Below are 15,109 nucleotides of genomic sequence, written 5' to 3' on the forward strand. Positions count from 1 at the left end.
TTCCGCAATTAAACCGTTAAAATATAATTTATTATTTTCATTTGACATGTGATTAATTCGGATATAGTAATTATACTAAACATTATCTCATTTTATGACTGTTTCGTTTAACTTTTATTGTTTAGCTGGTATTTTTTTATGAAATATTAGAACGTTAGAACCAAGATGTTCTAGAGAGGTTAGAGAAATATCACCTTATCCAAAGGTTTTTAAGGTAGGGACTAAGGTAGAACCAATACACTCAGAAATACCTATTAATTTCAGATACTTGATTTATTTCATACGTACACTTAAAGCACGTAAAAACAACGTGCAAATAATGTGCCTTTCTTGTTGTGAAGGGTCATGTGGTATAAGATCATTAATACGTACTTGCCTAAAAATAATATTATTTCTTAGAAATGTATCTAGTTTGTAAATAGGAGTGATGAAATGAATAATTACACTAAAGTAACTGAAATAGGAAATAAAACAACAAATTCATGCCTGATTGGATTGGAATGCCAAATGTATCGTGAAGGAAACTTTTATGAAGGAATTTTACAGGCAAGCTAAAGTTGCACAATGAAATAACAATAATTAGCGTAATTAAAATCAATAATTCTTACTCAATCATATTTCCATAATTATATAAATTACACGATCAGAAATTTCCGGCGCGGAAGTTACAGATCATTTACGAACCTATCTACTTAGAACATGGATGTAATACTTGTTCGTAGCAGTATCGATTATACTATGTACTTATTTTGTAAGTGTCGAAAATAGATGTATGCGGACTTTTTTGAAGTTACACGCATACAAACTTTTTGGGCTTCCTTGTCCTTTTTATAGCTAATATTTTCAATTTTATTGAAAATATTAGCTATAAAAAGGACGTATTTATATAACGTATACATACCTAATATTAATTCTATTATATAATCACAAAATACATATATGAGAAGACAGTAGTTTTTGTAAAAAAAAATGAAACCGAAATAGGGTTTTAATATTAAAGTGTTCTGTGAGTTTTGAGCTGTGACAATATAATGTCCGTGGCAGTTGTAACAGTCGTTTGTTTAAACGCGCCGTCATGTACTCCATGGTGTTATTTTCAAGGCTAAAGGCATTAATATGCAGAAAACAACACCGTAACCGACGCTTCGTGACATATAAGCTTATGACCAACCATACGTTTGTTGTGGGATACCATAGATTACAAATACGGACGATATGGCGTCATTCGAGGAGATAAAATGAAACAGTATTCCAGGTAATGTAAACCGCTTTAATTAAATGTAATCAATATTGCTTAATTGAATTAAATAAATAAAATACATAACATACTAGAATATGCAGCAATTTAAGATTATAATATCTACAAAAAATATTGATACACAAGATATTTTTGGCTATTATTTAGTATGAAAGCTAATTCGGGGATATTTTGTATGAAACGTATTATTTCAAACTAAAATAATTCGTAATCTCATTTATAGTTTGTAACACCAAAACGTAGAAAGAAAAGTTTCCTAATTCCCGTTTTTTTTTTTGTCACAAACAGCTTAATCAGTTTAAAATATGCTAAAATAATTACTTTATACGTCTTCTTTCTTTTTTTTTCTCTTTAAATAACCACATTTTAAGGAATATCGGATTTGAAAATTTCTACAAATATTGTTATTTTTATTTACTACTTACTGATTTACTTCAAAAATTCGAATTACTTAGTGAGTTTCCCTATTAGTACGAACTTTGTTAAAATAATTATAATATGATCGAATTAGGACAAAACTGATTAGCACTGAAATAAATACAATATATTATAAGCATATACGCAAAATATTTGGCACTATACCTAAACACGTTAACGAGAGACTCTTTAAATTGACATACTGAGAAGACCCATTGCAAATAAGAGATCTCTTCCAAAAATAAAATATATCTCCACAGAACAATACACTACTTAAGATTACAGCACTAGACAGATGATTAACAATATTTACAAAGATTACCAACAATTCACTAGAGCCCATTGGAGTTATTTTCCCGCTCATGTAGAAACTGTACACGTCATTTTTTTTAGATGAAACGTATGAGTCCAATAAATAACACATTTTAAAGATAGAATAAAAACCGCTTTTAATGATAATAATTGTTGCATTTGACCCAATAATGCGGTAACACTTTTATAAAAATCAAGATCATTCTGAAAACAGAACGCTTAATACAAGCGACGGCAGAAAATAATAATTGCGTTCTAATGCCAGCAAATTAAGAATCATTCGACATTATCGCTTTTTTTAAGTACTTCCTTTGTTAATTACAATAAGCTTCAGAAATGATCAAATAGAATACAAAATCACGTCTACATTAGTCTTGAATGAGTTGTTCTCTGCATTAAATCTTATACTAACACATATGAATTACACGAAATTGACACAAAACTTTTTTACATTAAATAACAAAATATTTTAAATATAATAATGAAGAATATTCTACAACAAATATTCGGTACTGGTTTATGTATCAGTTGTACTTTGGGTTTTATTGTTATAACTACGTGACTGAAGGCTATAATGCAAAAAATGTGTTGGAAAAAATATGTTTTTAAAGATTTTTTTAGTATATTTGAACACTTACAATTGATCACATCTTTATAAACTCTACGATGGAGTATTAAAAGGCAAACATTAATAAGGTAAGGCATATCATAAAGATCTAGTCGCGCTTGTACATTATTAACATCTAAAAATTTTGTTTTGAAATAATTACTAATATTAAGTATATAGATATATCAAATTTATATATTTGTCATAAAAAACATGCATATAACAGAAATATGTGAGAAGTGACTAGAATCAAGTGAGAAAATTATAGCGGAGTTTTTGGATTAGATTTTTTATATAATATGAAATATAAGAAATAAAATTATGTAAGAATGTAGAATAATTAAATGTGGTAACATTATTACTAGACGTGTAATGTTCAAATGCAAAATAATACATTATTATCAAACCACACTAAAATTTTCGTCGAATACGCGAACTTTTGTTTATGTTGATTTCTATAGATTTTACAGTACAGGGACCAGCCCTTCACACTAAACACCGATGTTTACAGATATTGGTCGCTCATATTGAAATACCTACTTCTTAATCACAAGACAAATAACAAATAATTCTAAGTCAGAGCACCTTATAATTGTAGAGATCACCGCATATTTCTAGATGAATCGAGCCGCCATCACATGACACTCGCAAACTTACAATGAATATTTTACAGTGATATTAATAGGTACATATTGACAATTTACATAATATAAAGTACAAATAAGTTTCGTTTAAACAACAACGAGGCACGTCAGCAGTTCGAATAGCAACGATCGATTAAAAGAAAGACGTACAAACGAAAAGATAATTCGATTCGACTATTTTAAAATCGTAAATATTTAATACAAAATAATATATTCTGAGTATTCATTTTTACTTTTAGAGAGCAAATACAGACTCATCGCCGAAACAATAGAGGAGCGGTCGCTACACGTCGCTCTCGCCGTCCGTGACGTGCGCGGGCTGGCCGAAGTTCCTGGTGATGGACTCGCTGACGGTGCGGATGTTCGCCAGGTAGCGGTGCGCGGGCTCGTCGGAGTCGTAGATGGCGCTGAGCGACTCCAGCGACACGAGCGCCTCGGAGTCCAGCAGGCGGGACGAGGCGCGCGAGGACACGTCGTCGTCGCGGTCGAAGTAGCACGAGTTGACGTCGCTGAGCGCCGCCTCCGCGTCCGTCAGCCCGCCCTCGTTCAGCATGGACACGTTCTCCAGCGCCGGGTCGTCCGTCGTGTAGCCCGTGCTCTCGGGCTGGCAGCCGTCCGCGTCGCCCTCGCCCTCCGAGCACGACGAACTCCATTCGGACTGACTCTCGCCGTAGATGCCCATTTCTCTGTGGCTAGAAGTGGTCACCTGCGAGAAATGTTGATGAAGCTTGTAAATAGTCACCTAACATAAAAAAAAATATACTACGACGAAATATATGACAGTTTTACCCGGTTGCGTAGTCTGTCCTGTACGTCATTCCCTGGTTTTTCTTTTGATGCAGCTTCCATTTTTCTAGAATTCGGCGCGCTGTTGAAAACGTTTGCACTCGTTACAATCATTTTGTTTGTAATTATTGAACATGTGAATAATGGTCTGCACTCACGAGATACGCTCGGCGGAGTGCGCGGGCGACGGCAACTCCACGACGACGTCGGTGGGCAGCACGCCGGGGAAGTCCCCGGGCGGCTTGAGGGGGGAGGGCGCGGGGCGGGCGCGGCCGGGGCTGGCGGGCTCGTGGCGCGCCAGCTGCGTGATGGCGGCCAGCCCCACGGCGTGCAGCGGGCTGCTGTTGTTGTTGTTGCAGTTGCGAACCGCCTCCACTGACGAGTTCGTCGCCCTGCGATTAATAATAAGGGTTAGTGCTACTAACTGTAACCTGAAATTGCTTTTCCTATAGGTCATCTGCGGACAGACATTGATTTCTATTAGTCATTCTTTCGAAGATCAGATGACATACTTTTTCCAAAGTCGTAAATACTCAGTCATTTTTAATTTTACTGAATACTAATTGAATTGGATTCATACCTTAATTCTAATTTTAAGTCCTTTCTCTCGACCTTTGGCGAATTGATTTTAATTAAATTTTTATCATCAAGCAGCCTTTGTATTTCTCTCTCGAAAGGCGGTACACACGCGACGTCCGAAGGGCTCCGCTTAGTGAATACTTCTCTCGTATCATGATTTAAATGTTTTAAATTGTTCGGGCGGCTACCCGAGCTAGAAAACGAACTCGTTCTCTGTGTAAGGCGATGCGGTACGTCCTTTTTGTCCGTTTGACTGCAACCGTCTCTTTTCACAGAGGTCTGGAGCATATTAATTATGCTCCTCTGTAACTTCTCTCCCTCTTTTTGAAAATTTAAACTACCTTCAATGATTTTTCCGTCAAGAGAGGGCTTTTTGTTCATTTTGTGTTTTGCGTAAATTTCATTAATTATATTAGGTGTTGGTTTATTTAGTCGAATAGGCGGGTAGTCGTATGCGGTGTTAGGATCAGTTCGCTGAGGTCTTGGGGGAGGCAGCCATGGCGTCGGTCGAGGGGGTGAGGGGGAAGCGTCAGTGGTCCGAGAGTAGCTCTCGTCCGAGGAGCTCAGACTCGGAGAACGCGTAATTGAGCTCAGTTCATCTGCCGAAGAATGGACCCGCGGACTTCTCGCTAGAGGTAAACTCTCACTAGATCGAGGTCTAGGCAGTCTGGTCGGAGGTCTTCTTTTATGAACCGTGGGAGGGCGGGGCTCCTGCGGTCGTGGCCAGGGTGGCACTAGCGCTCGAGGAGGAGGCCAACGAGGATTGCCATTGATCCCGTGCGGTGGTGGAGGTGGGGGTGTATCTTCGGACTCCTTATTACGTCGCCCTTTGCTGCCTTTGTGATTATTTCCGTTATTTTGGTGACCATTTGAGGGAAGGAGAGGCTCATTTTCCCCAGCCACTGAAGATTCTCTAACAGGTGGTAATCTCGAAGGTTGCGCTGCTGCTCTTCTTGCTGAATTTTGCAACATTGCAAGTGGAGTAGCGACACCGCCATAAGCCGTCGGCGGATTTTGCGGTTGACCGTTTGAAGAGTTCTGCGTGTTGCCATTAGACGGTGCCCTGTCCGTTAAAAAGTAGGTGGTCATTTCGCCTTTTCCTTTTACTTTGACTTTACCTCTGCAGACAAACTGATAGGCCATGTCTTTTAAAACCTGGAACACTTCTTCGGTGACTTGAGTGTGGTTCGGTAAGCCCGTGGAATCCATTCGAGACGCCACATTAACGGTATTGCCCCATATATCGTATTGAGGTTTTCTGGCACCTATCACACCGGCGACAACAGGTCCGACATTGATACCTGTCAAAAAATAAAATAGTTATTTATAAGGAACCTTATCAAAATAATGGTTTTAATTATGTTATGTATACTTACCAACACGCAGCATAAAATTGTTATATGAGTTATCATTGATGTCTTTGAGTTTATCTCTCATTGCAAATACGAACTCTACTAGAGTTGCCATATGTTTACGTGTGCTTGCGTCGTCACACATCTTCTTATCGGGAATGAGACCAACGGCTGCCATATACGTAGAACCCACAGTCTTAATTTTGTCTATAGCATCGAACCGATCTTCGCCTAACAACTGCAATGAGAAAATTAAAATATAGTAAAAAAAATTATGTAGGTTTTGCTTGACAGGCAGCAATTTATCATTTTTAATTCTTAATGTGTGACGTATTATATTTTTGTTCTATAATCTATTCCAACAGAACAATAACATTGAATTGATGCGATATAATTGGTCGAGATCTAGAATAATCTATGATATACATTATGGATTCGTGAAACTATGGCCTTTTAAACGTCAATGAAGTTGTTAACGGAACTTTGGAAGTAAAATTAAAGAGGATATAAGTAGTTAAGTGGAATAGAGTATGTATTATAAATAAGGAAATAGTAATCAATGATTTTTGGTAGTGCAAAATAAAGTTGCTATTTGTAAATCTCATGAAATACGTAAATCTAAGGTTTATTTATCTTTGTTCCTTCTTGGAATCGACTATAGGACGCATAACTTTACATATCTTACCTCATCGAAATCAGCAATAATTTCGTTCAGCAGCCGCAAACACTCCATGCCCTGGTTGTTCCCATCCAGCTCCATGTAGAACTCGTGGTAGTTGGTGATGGACGCGAATACTACGCCTACGCGCTGGTATGATTGGTGGTATAGGTCCTTTGGAATAATACATCATGAAATACATTTTCAAGTTAAATGGTCTTATAAGTTTTATAACATTGTAAAACCTGATCTAGTGTTAAGTAATTTATACGATATATCAGCATTCCATCATGCTGTACATATTATGCAAGTTTCCTTCATCGCTGTACAAGAAACGAGAAAAAACAGTTGTTATGTCTGACTTTGAAACCACGATTTTAACTCTAATTGACAATTTATTGGACATATTAAAATATAGTTACCATATTAGTTCTGAACTGATTGTCTAAGAAATGTGTGGCAACGTGTGCTGGCAATAAATTGAACAGTATTCTCCTATTTGACGCCTGAAAAAGAACAGATACACAATGCGTTAGGGTGAGTAATTTACCTTTAATAACAATTATCAAATTGGATATTATATATGATGAAGCCAAAAAGGATCATTTTGTGGGTTTGTAGTGATTAAAAAAAAAGCTAATTAATGACTGCATGTTATAAAGTACAAAATAGTAATTATTACAGACCTAGTTTAAAGTCTTTAATGTGTTAAAATTATTCTTATAATAACTGGTGATGCGCTGATACATATATGGGTTAAAGGAATAAAAAAAGTCCAACGTTTGGTAGCATCCTTCAACTCACTAACTCTAATGAACTATAATTAACTCTTTCACGCAAATATCTATAACGTACAATAATTAGTATGTAATAAAGTCTTACGCCTTACCTGTAAGGCGTCCATGTCTCTTTTCTCATCTCGCGCCTGCACCTGCCAAAGAAAGTCGAGCCTAGCCGTCCATTCAGTCTGCCGAGCGTGCAGGAGCACCGCCAACGCTAACGCCAGAGTCCACGCACACGCTACGTACGCAGAACCAACCGATCCAGATCTGAAATTGAGACATACTTCATATGAATTTAAACGTTAAATTTCAAGTTCGTCAAATTTAACATACGGATATAAGGTATATTTTAAAAGAAAGGGTTGACAAATACTCACTCCGTCATGAGATCGTAGCAGTCGAATAAATGTTTATGGTAAGCCAATATCACAGTTACGTATCCAGCAGTCATCACAGCCAACAAGATTCCCTTCACCAATATAGGTAGTCGCAGGAAGACGGCCACGGCGAGCATGCTGACACAGCACCCGAGCGTTATGTACAAAGGAATAGGACACGCTCGGTGGTCGGAACTACTCCACAGCGCGGCTGAGACTTGGTCGGAAGTTGAGCGAATGTCGTCCATCGTTATGTTCTCGGTTAAATTTCTGCATACGTTGACTTCTCGGCATGTTATCTTAAAATGAATTTTAAGTATGTAAAATGTAGAGAAAAATAAAATCTGTCCCACAATACATTAATAAAGTTGCTACAAGAACACTATTTCTTGAAATTATAACTGCTTATTACTTACAACATTAACTTGGCCCACTGCATAACCAAGAACAATGGTGAATGTGGTAATTGCATTTCTGAGCGCAAATGGTCTTGACACATCGCACGGAATAAGCCTCAGACGCGCTGCGAGTGTCAAAGCAAGCACGGCGGCAGACCACGCAAAGGCAGTCACGAAAAGTAGTAAAAGTATCGTTGTGCGCGGTAAAATAGCAGCTTGAAGTGCTCCTGCAGCCGCTAAAGCACCTAATGCGGCACTGAGAGACCCCGCCCATCCGCCGTCTGTTGACGCTCGGTACTGGAATAAATTATTATGCACGTATACATTTTATCTGACACAATTACTGATACCGTCGTTGTTTCTTAAATATTAGGAATTATTAGGATAATTTTCTTACCTGTGCTTCCTTATCGACGTCTTTAAAACAGAGCGTGAGGAGATGTACGTGAGTAGCCTTCTCTCGATGCACGGAGCGCGCATCTATCGCCTGCGCTAGGTACTTGTTCACGCGGTTGGTGGGCTGATGGTACACAGATGAATGACGCTTTTTCAGCGGCCGCTTAAACTTCTCCGTCACTTTATTCTGTATAAGAATGTTTATAGTTCAAAAATACTAATAGACTTGTTTATTGCTAATCGTCTCGATACATCGGTAGGGGATCAGATTCGGCAGGGAGTGCGTTATTGCGTTAAACATCGAGGGTCAGACGTGAAGGGACCGAATACACTCAGGGCCCACAGCATGCCGACGCCATGCTCCACTTAAACTTTGAACTGACCTTGGAAATAAAAGTTCCGGAATCCGAAGCAGCATCACATTATTAGAATAGCAAATATAATGTAATAAAATATAGAGACATCAACGAAGACATTTAAGACACTTGAGAAAAGAGATTCGTGGATAAACCTTTGATCATTTGAAGGTTCTTATAGGAATAAAATTGATTAAGGCCATAGTAATAACTTATCTTCCATGGTATTGTCACACAATATGGTCTCTTGATTTTGACATTGATAATTAATAATCACACCAGATATTAAAATTATTTGTTAGAGTAACATGCAGGTTAGGTCGTAGGTCATGCCATGCCATGCTAATTGAGGTAGCTAATTGGGATAGCAAGTGAAACACATTTCAGTGCGTTCGGCTTTATTCTCAAACAAAATGTAATAAAAACAATATAAAGTAGAGTTTCACAATTTTGAAAGAAAATAAGTCCCAATAAGAAAATAGTGATAGTGTAGGTTTTGAGTGCTGGCGTTGCTCTTTGCTTGGTCTTCAATTCACCTGATCGAGTTGACATTAGAAAACAAAAGTGCGAACGAATATTCGCGGGGTGCGACCCAAGAACATAAATAAGTTCCTACATCGTTTTTTAGGATATTTCGTGTCACCTGGTGAATGGTGGAAAACAATAATACACATGAACAACACTTTTCTGCGCTTACTGTTTCAGCGGGTTTTTGCTGTGGAACTAATGTCCAAGAGCGGAACATCTGAAAAACAATGAGCAGACGTCCCATGTTAGTTGTTGCAACTCGAGTGCTTTACAATTATAAAATGTTCAACTTGACGTTAGGGAAAAGAATTTATAAATGTGCTTATTCAGGGATCAAGTAAAATAATAGGAGTAAAATAAAAACATGTATCGAGTAAAAAGGAAAAGTGAAACCTGAACAAAACAGCAATTTATTGTGTGGAAGGAGAATTTCATTACAACATCGAAGAAAGTATCAGATTTTGTGCAACTCTGAATATTTTCCCAATATTTTTGGGCGTCGACGAGAAGACTGTGTGAACTTATGAGGTAATTGTTGTTTAAAATTTTTAGTGCGAAGCAAAATATCTTAAAAACCCTCGCAAAATATTTGAGTGCTGTAAGAAAGCTTCGGATCATAATTTAAAAATTCAAAATAAGCAGTAGATTAAATTCGAAAATCACACTCAAAAACCATACTAACTACTAGAAATACAATAAGCGATGTTATCATTTATTGCGCAAATGAAACACATTGATGCAATGCATTTCATGTACAAACTCCTTAAGCAAAAATCTAAACGCTGTAGTCATATGTTTTTCTTTAACATCCCAAAATATAGTCTAAAACTTTTTATTTTCGAGTAATTCTATTGACCGTAAAACATTTGGTCTAGCTCTATCAACAAGCTCATGTAACTAATGCGCGTACCATTCGCGCGGTTCTTTATGTATCAAACTTAATCTTGCAATTTCATACGCCTTTTCTAAAAATTACTCCATATGCAAGACTTTACTAAATATAAAATATTTCACAGTTATCCTGCTGGAAACTATGAAGTCATATTTTCTTGCATATCAAGTGATAAATATTTCCACTATACGGTAGTACGTTTTTTTTATTAATGCAATTTATAGTCATCGTCCTCAGACTGAACGGAAATCACGGAAAAAGTAACAATAGCACGTGTCTTCCGTATAGGTGAATTATCGAGAGTGCTGTTAAGGAATGCGAGGCGGCATTGCATAGTGAGATAGTATCGATGGCAGGCTATCGGTGGACCGTTGCGTGTGTGCGGAGGGCGTGGTGCTGCATGACGGCGTCGAAGGTGTGGTGGTGCGGGGCGGAGGCGGGTGCGGGGGCGGCGGCCGCGGGGCCGGAGGCGGGCGCGCTCACGTGCTCGCCGCGCAGCGCCGCCAGCCGCAGCGCCTCGGCCGAGCCCGGCTCCGCGTGCAGCGCGCGCCGCAGGTCCAGCACCTGCCAACCCGACCCACACGCTGCGAACTGCTCGTACGCGCTACAGCCGTCCCACATTAAATAAATATTTTTGTGGGCCACAGAGCGTAGTGTACGTGCTGCATCTACGCACGAAATTTCACTGACACGAGTGCGTAACGACATATTGTTTCACTTGTGTTATAACTGTTGTTACACCGACGATTTTTTTTTCACACAATGTTACATGTTTTCACTTTATAAATTAATTAATTGTTTAAACAGATTATTTGTGTGGAATAATCATTATAGTTTAAAAATTAAAATAAAAAAGTAATATAATAAAAATAAAGAAATATTTATAGGTAAAACTTTACTCTATTTTTTTTGTTTCTATTTATTAAATAAATATTGTATACATGAAAACTTAAAAGGCAGGACCGGTTTTTATAAGTTAGGTTTTTTTTATATCTTAAGATATATATATCTTAGATCCCTTAGAAACTATCTTTAAAACGCCATAAAGCGACGGCAATTTTATCTCAGAATTTTCTTTTTTTTTGTGTTTGTATAATATTAAAAGCTCAATGCTAACAAAATACTATGTAATGAAAAGCGGTAAATAAAACACAAAATGCGTTTGTGCTTTTCTAAATATCTAATCTTGTATATTTTCTAAAATAAGTTTTCTCTTGAGTCGTTAACAATGAAATATAAACACTCTAGGTAAAGAACAGACACCATAAAATCGAATAAAAAGAAACGGACTTACCTTTGAAGTATTGGTGTAGTTCACCGAAAAATAATTATTGTCACTCAATTGAAAACATCTGGAGAGAAAGAAAAGGCGTGGACATCGACCTCGTATTGTTTAGCCATGTCCAGTAAAGTGCGAGTCGGTTTATATAAAGTCGAAAACGAAAGTGAAGTGTTTATTTTTATAATATAGCAAAAACGTGAACTTGTAGATAAACGTGAATTTGGGACTTTTTATCGCCGTTCCATAAGTCGTATGTACCTTTCTGGCAGCGTTAGCCTTTAGTTCTTGAGGTGAAGCCGCCATGTTGGAAAATGGTACGTCCACGTTGAATTTTATGGAGTGCAGAAGTTGAACCACAACATTTGATACATTTTTGAAAGATAGCTTTCGACGTGACCCAGATCCCAGTCCTACCCCAGCTGTCAGACACATCTGTAAATATATTACATATTAAATATAGAGCAATCCTTTATTACAATAAATATATTATTGAAATGAACATACTTTTCTTCTTCTAGGTGGAGGTATAATAAAGTACGTTTGGATTGAATGATCGCGCAAGTAGGCGTTGCGACTAGCACCATGTCCTGGCTCTACCTCGTACGCTCCTCCGAGACATTCCAATGTAGCCTGTGTTATATGCACTCGTCTGAAAATATACAGGAGATAATAAGTAAATCGTGTTTGATCACGGGTTCAGAATTGATATCGGTGACTATTTACCCCGGTTCGCCCCCAGCTTCCATGTTGTTGGCAAGTGTTACGTCATTGGACCAGACATCGTATTGCCATTTACGAAGACCCAGTACTCCGCAAAGCACGCGTCCAGTGTGAATACCTACTCGCATGTTCAATTGTACATCGGTCGCTTCAACCACGGACCTGTAACAAATATAAATAGATATATTGTTAAGGTAAAAATCACTACTCCCGTTAAAGATCAGGATTTGGAGCTTGTGACAAATTCCATTGGAGTTTCCAAGCGAGTATTCTTCACTGCCAATATAAGATATATATGAAATATTAAATTGAAAAAAAAAAAAGAAAGTTTTGCCAATAAATTGCAAAGATAACGTAGTAGAAGAAATTAATGAGATCCCGGAATGTATTCGTGTAATTTATCGATCGCTGAAGAGAACAAGGTGGAAACCTCGCCACATGTTACAAACGAATTTGTAAAAAATTAAAGTTAACGTTAGAAAAATAACGACCGCCATTATCGCATGTCTGGCGTATTTAACAGACATTAATCAGAGATTCGCGCTATTGAGTTGATAAAGCCGACAAGACAAATAGTCAATCTCTTGGCAACACCAGTATCTCTTCAATTTAAATGTCGAATTAATGTACGAAATAAGCTGACGTAATTTTCAGTCAGAGTTTACTCGAAGTAACGAAGGAAAATATAAATCCTTACATTTATCCAAACAACGGGTTTTGATGATTAAATATATACTAGCGGATCGCCCGCGAAACTTCGCGTTTATTCAAAAGATTTTTTAGGAATTTCGAAACCTATAACAGGTTTTGTTTTGATTTTGTTTAATTGTAAACGGCAAGTAACTCATTTACATTTAGCGCCAAAATGATATATAACCCTTTTTAAATGTATTTTATTCTTATACATATCTATAACCAGCCAGTAATTTTTATGGCTCCCTAAAATTAATTCTTTGTTATAAATTGTAACAATTGCAACGAAGAATCTTGTTTATTATTCAGCAAATCTACTACTGGAGCTCTTCAAAATGAGACCATAACTGTTGTTTTATGTGCAGCTGTCGTCCCATAATCACTGAGACAAAAATCGGCTTGCACTATTAATATATAAGATGATTGATGGATGAAAAAGAGCAAGAGACTTAGAAGTTTTTCCGTCGGGTCTTTTAGATACAATAAATGTTCTGAGCCGGTTTTACATAAAATTCAATCTTACTAATAAAATAACGATTCAAATATTATTGTATTAAAGAACGTGTAAATTGTGCACCTTATTTTTAACTGACGTTGTAGCGGATTTGCAGTCATGTAAAATAAGATTTTACTTCATTATATCATAAATAATCATAAATAAAAATAATAAATCCAAAAAGTATCGTCAACCGACATCTCCACACGGAGTGTGCTAGTAAATACATCTTACGGCGTGATAAACGTTTTTATCTCAATAGTCCAATCACTCTATTCGTATCAAAATGGAGGAGAGCAGAGATATAGCAAAAAAAAAAATTACGACCTTTTTACAAGATGGCGACGAAAGCTCAGAGGAAATCTTGGGCGTTAGTTTCAAGTATGGTTTTTCGAAGCTTCCACATTACATAAAACCCAGCCATCTATGTTCACAAACATTTATATACAACTAGTTGTTGTCTGCAACTTCGCTCTCGTTTTAGGGATAGGTCGTAAAGTGTTATTTATAAAAAAATAGCCTATGTCCTTTCTTCGGGTTAAAGCATATTTCATACAATTTTATAATATTAAGATTAAATCTATACGAGATTTTATCGACAAATCCATTTATTTAATCATATATGATATATGTGTAAACAAAGTGCGTGACACATCATTTCGTTTGTATATTCTGTATTAGCTGCTTAATAACTGATGTTTAATTTATCTGTGATCTCTTTTGATTCAAAGGAGCGGTCTGTCATTTATAAAACGATTATTGCGTGCTAAATATAGAGCTTATAATAACTGGTAAAAAATAGCTTTAAATGTTGTTTCTCTTTTCAGGTAAATTTATAGATTAAGTAATGTTCAATAATAATTTGTAAAATTTTTAAAATTAGTATGTAATAAGATCCTCTCTTTTCAGAGCAACTCAATTCGGCTATTATTTTACTGAACCATAATATCTAACAATAAGTATAAATTTATACATTATATATATGTACACATTATCTTCCTGCCAGGACTTTATACTCAGGAGGACTGGAGGAGCAGGTGTTAGGTAGCCTATGCGTTAAGTCAGCTATTTTAAATTAGCAAATATACAAACTTTTACATTTATAATCTTAGTTTATTATACTAATAATTAATTAATCAAATAAAAGTAACTATTTTGAACGTAAGACACAACTAAGCACATAGATTACAAAAAAAAGTTTTAAAGACCTCATAAGTCGAGCAAGTGGCTAATGATGATAAACGATAACAATACGTACGGTTGTGAAGAGCGAGAAATATTATAATATAATTTCAAAGTAATGCTAACCATTAATTAACACATATCTTTAGAAATAATTATAATTTCACTTTATATCTGTTGATATGACTGTTAATACCTACTTTATCAACCCTTGTCAGGTGATAATTTTTTTTTTCAATTTCTCTACGATTTATAAACGATAATTTTATTACAATTATTATATCTCTATTTTGAATTGTTTGTAGTTTTTAATAAAAATCGGTAATACGGATAATACAGAACAAGTTAAAAATTTACTAGTATTCTTCATTTATTCCACTGTTTGTATTTAAAA

The 15,109-nt window shown here is 36.4% G+C and overlaps 1 protein-coding gene across 2 annotated transcripts in view; it reads right to left on the reverse strand.

Moving 5' to 3' along the window:
• Nucleotides 1–1,260: 1,260 nt before the first annotated feature.
• Nucleotides 1,261–15,109, reverse strand: part of LOC125064950 (Ca(2+)/calmodulin-responsive adenylate cyclase) — an 89,372-nt gene continuing 75,523 nt past the window's right edge. The window contains exons 8-22 of one of the 2 annotated variants that reach the window (XM_047672277.1): nucleotides 12,348–12,506; nucleotides 12,129–12,273; nucleotides 11,883–12,056; nucleotides 10,712–10,906; nucleotides 8,568–8,753; nucleotides 8,189–8,467; nucleotides 7,773–8,071; nucleotides 7,503–7,662; nucleotides 7,036–7,119; nucleotides 6,641–6,787; nucleotides 5,980–6,193; nucleotides 4,605–5,904; nucleotides 4,183–4,416; nucleotides 4,028–4,106; nucleotides 1,261–3,944 (exon numbers count right to left, since the gene is read on the reverse strand). In XM_047672277.1, the coding sequence (XP_047528233.1) occupies nucleotides 3,522–3,944; nucleotides 4,028–4,106; nucleotides 4,183–4,416; nucleotides 4,605–5,904; nucleotides 5,980–6,193; nucleotides 6,641–6,787; nucleotides 7,036–7,119; nucleotides 7,503–7,662; nucleotides 7,773–8,071; nucleotides 8,189–8,467; nucleotides 8,568–8,753; nucleotides 10,712–10,906; nucleotides 11,883–12,056; nucleotides 12,129–12,273; nucleotides 12,348–12,506 (4,078 nt within the window). In that variant the 3' untranslated portion in view covers nucleotides 1,261–3,521. The remainder of the gene's footprint in view (nucleotides 3,945–4,027; nucleotides 4,107–4,182; nucleotides 4,417–4,604; nucleotides 5,905–5,979; nucleotides 6,194–6,640; nucleotides 6,788–7,035; nucleotides 7,120–7,502; nucleotides 7,663–7,772; nucleotides 8,072–8,188; nucleotides 8,468–8,567; nucleotides 8,754–10,711; nucleotides 10,907–11,882; nucleotides 12,057–12,128; nucleotides 12,274–12,347; nucleotides 12,507–15,109) is intronic. The other variant, XM_047672278.1, reaches the window with a different exon arrangement.

Source organism: Vanessa atalanta, chromosome 6, assembly GCF_905147765.1.
Source record: "Vanessa atalanta chromosome 6, ilVanAtal1.2, whole genome shotgun sequence".
Classification (NCBI taxonomy): Eukaryota; Metazoa; Arthropoda; class Insecta; order Lepidoptera; family Nymphalidae; genus Vanessa; species Vanessa atalanta.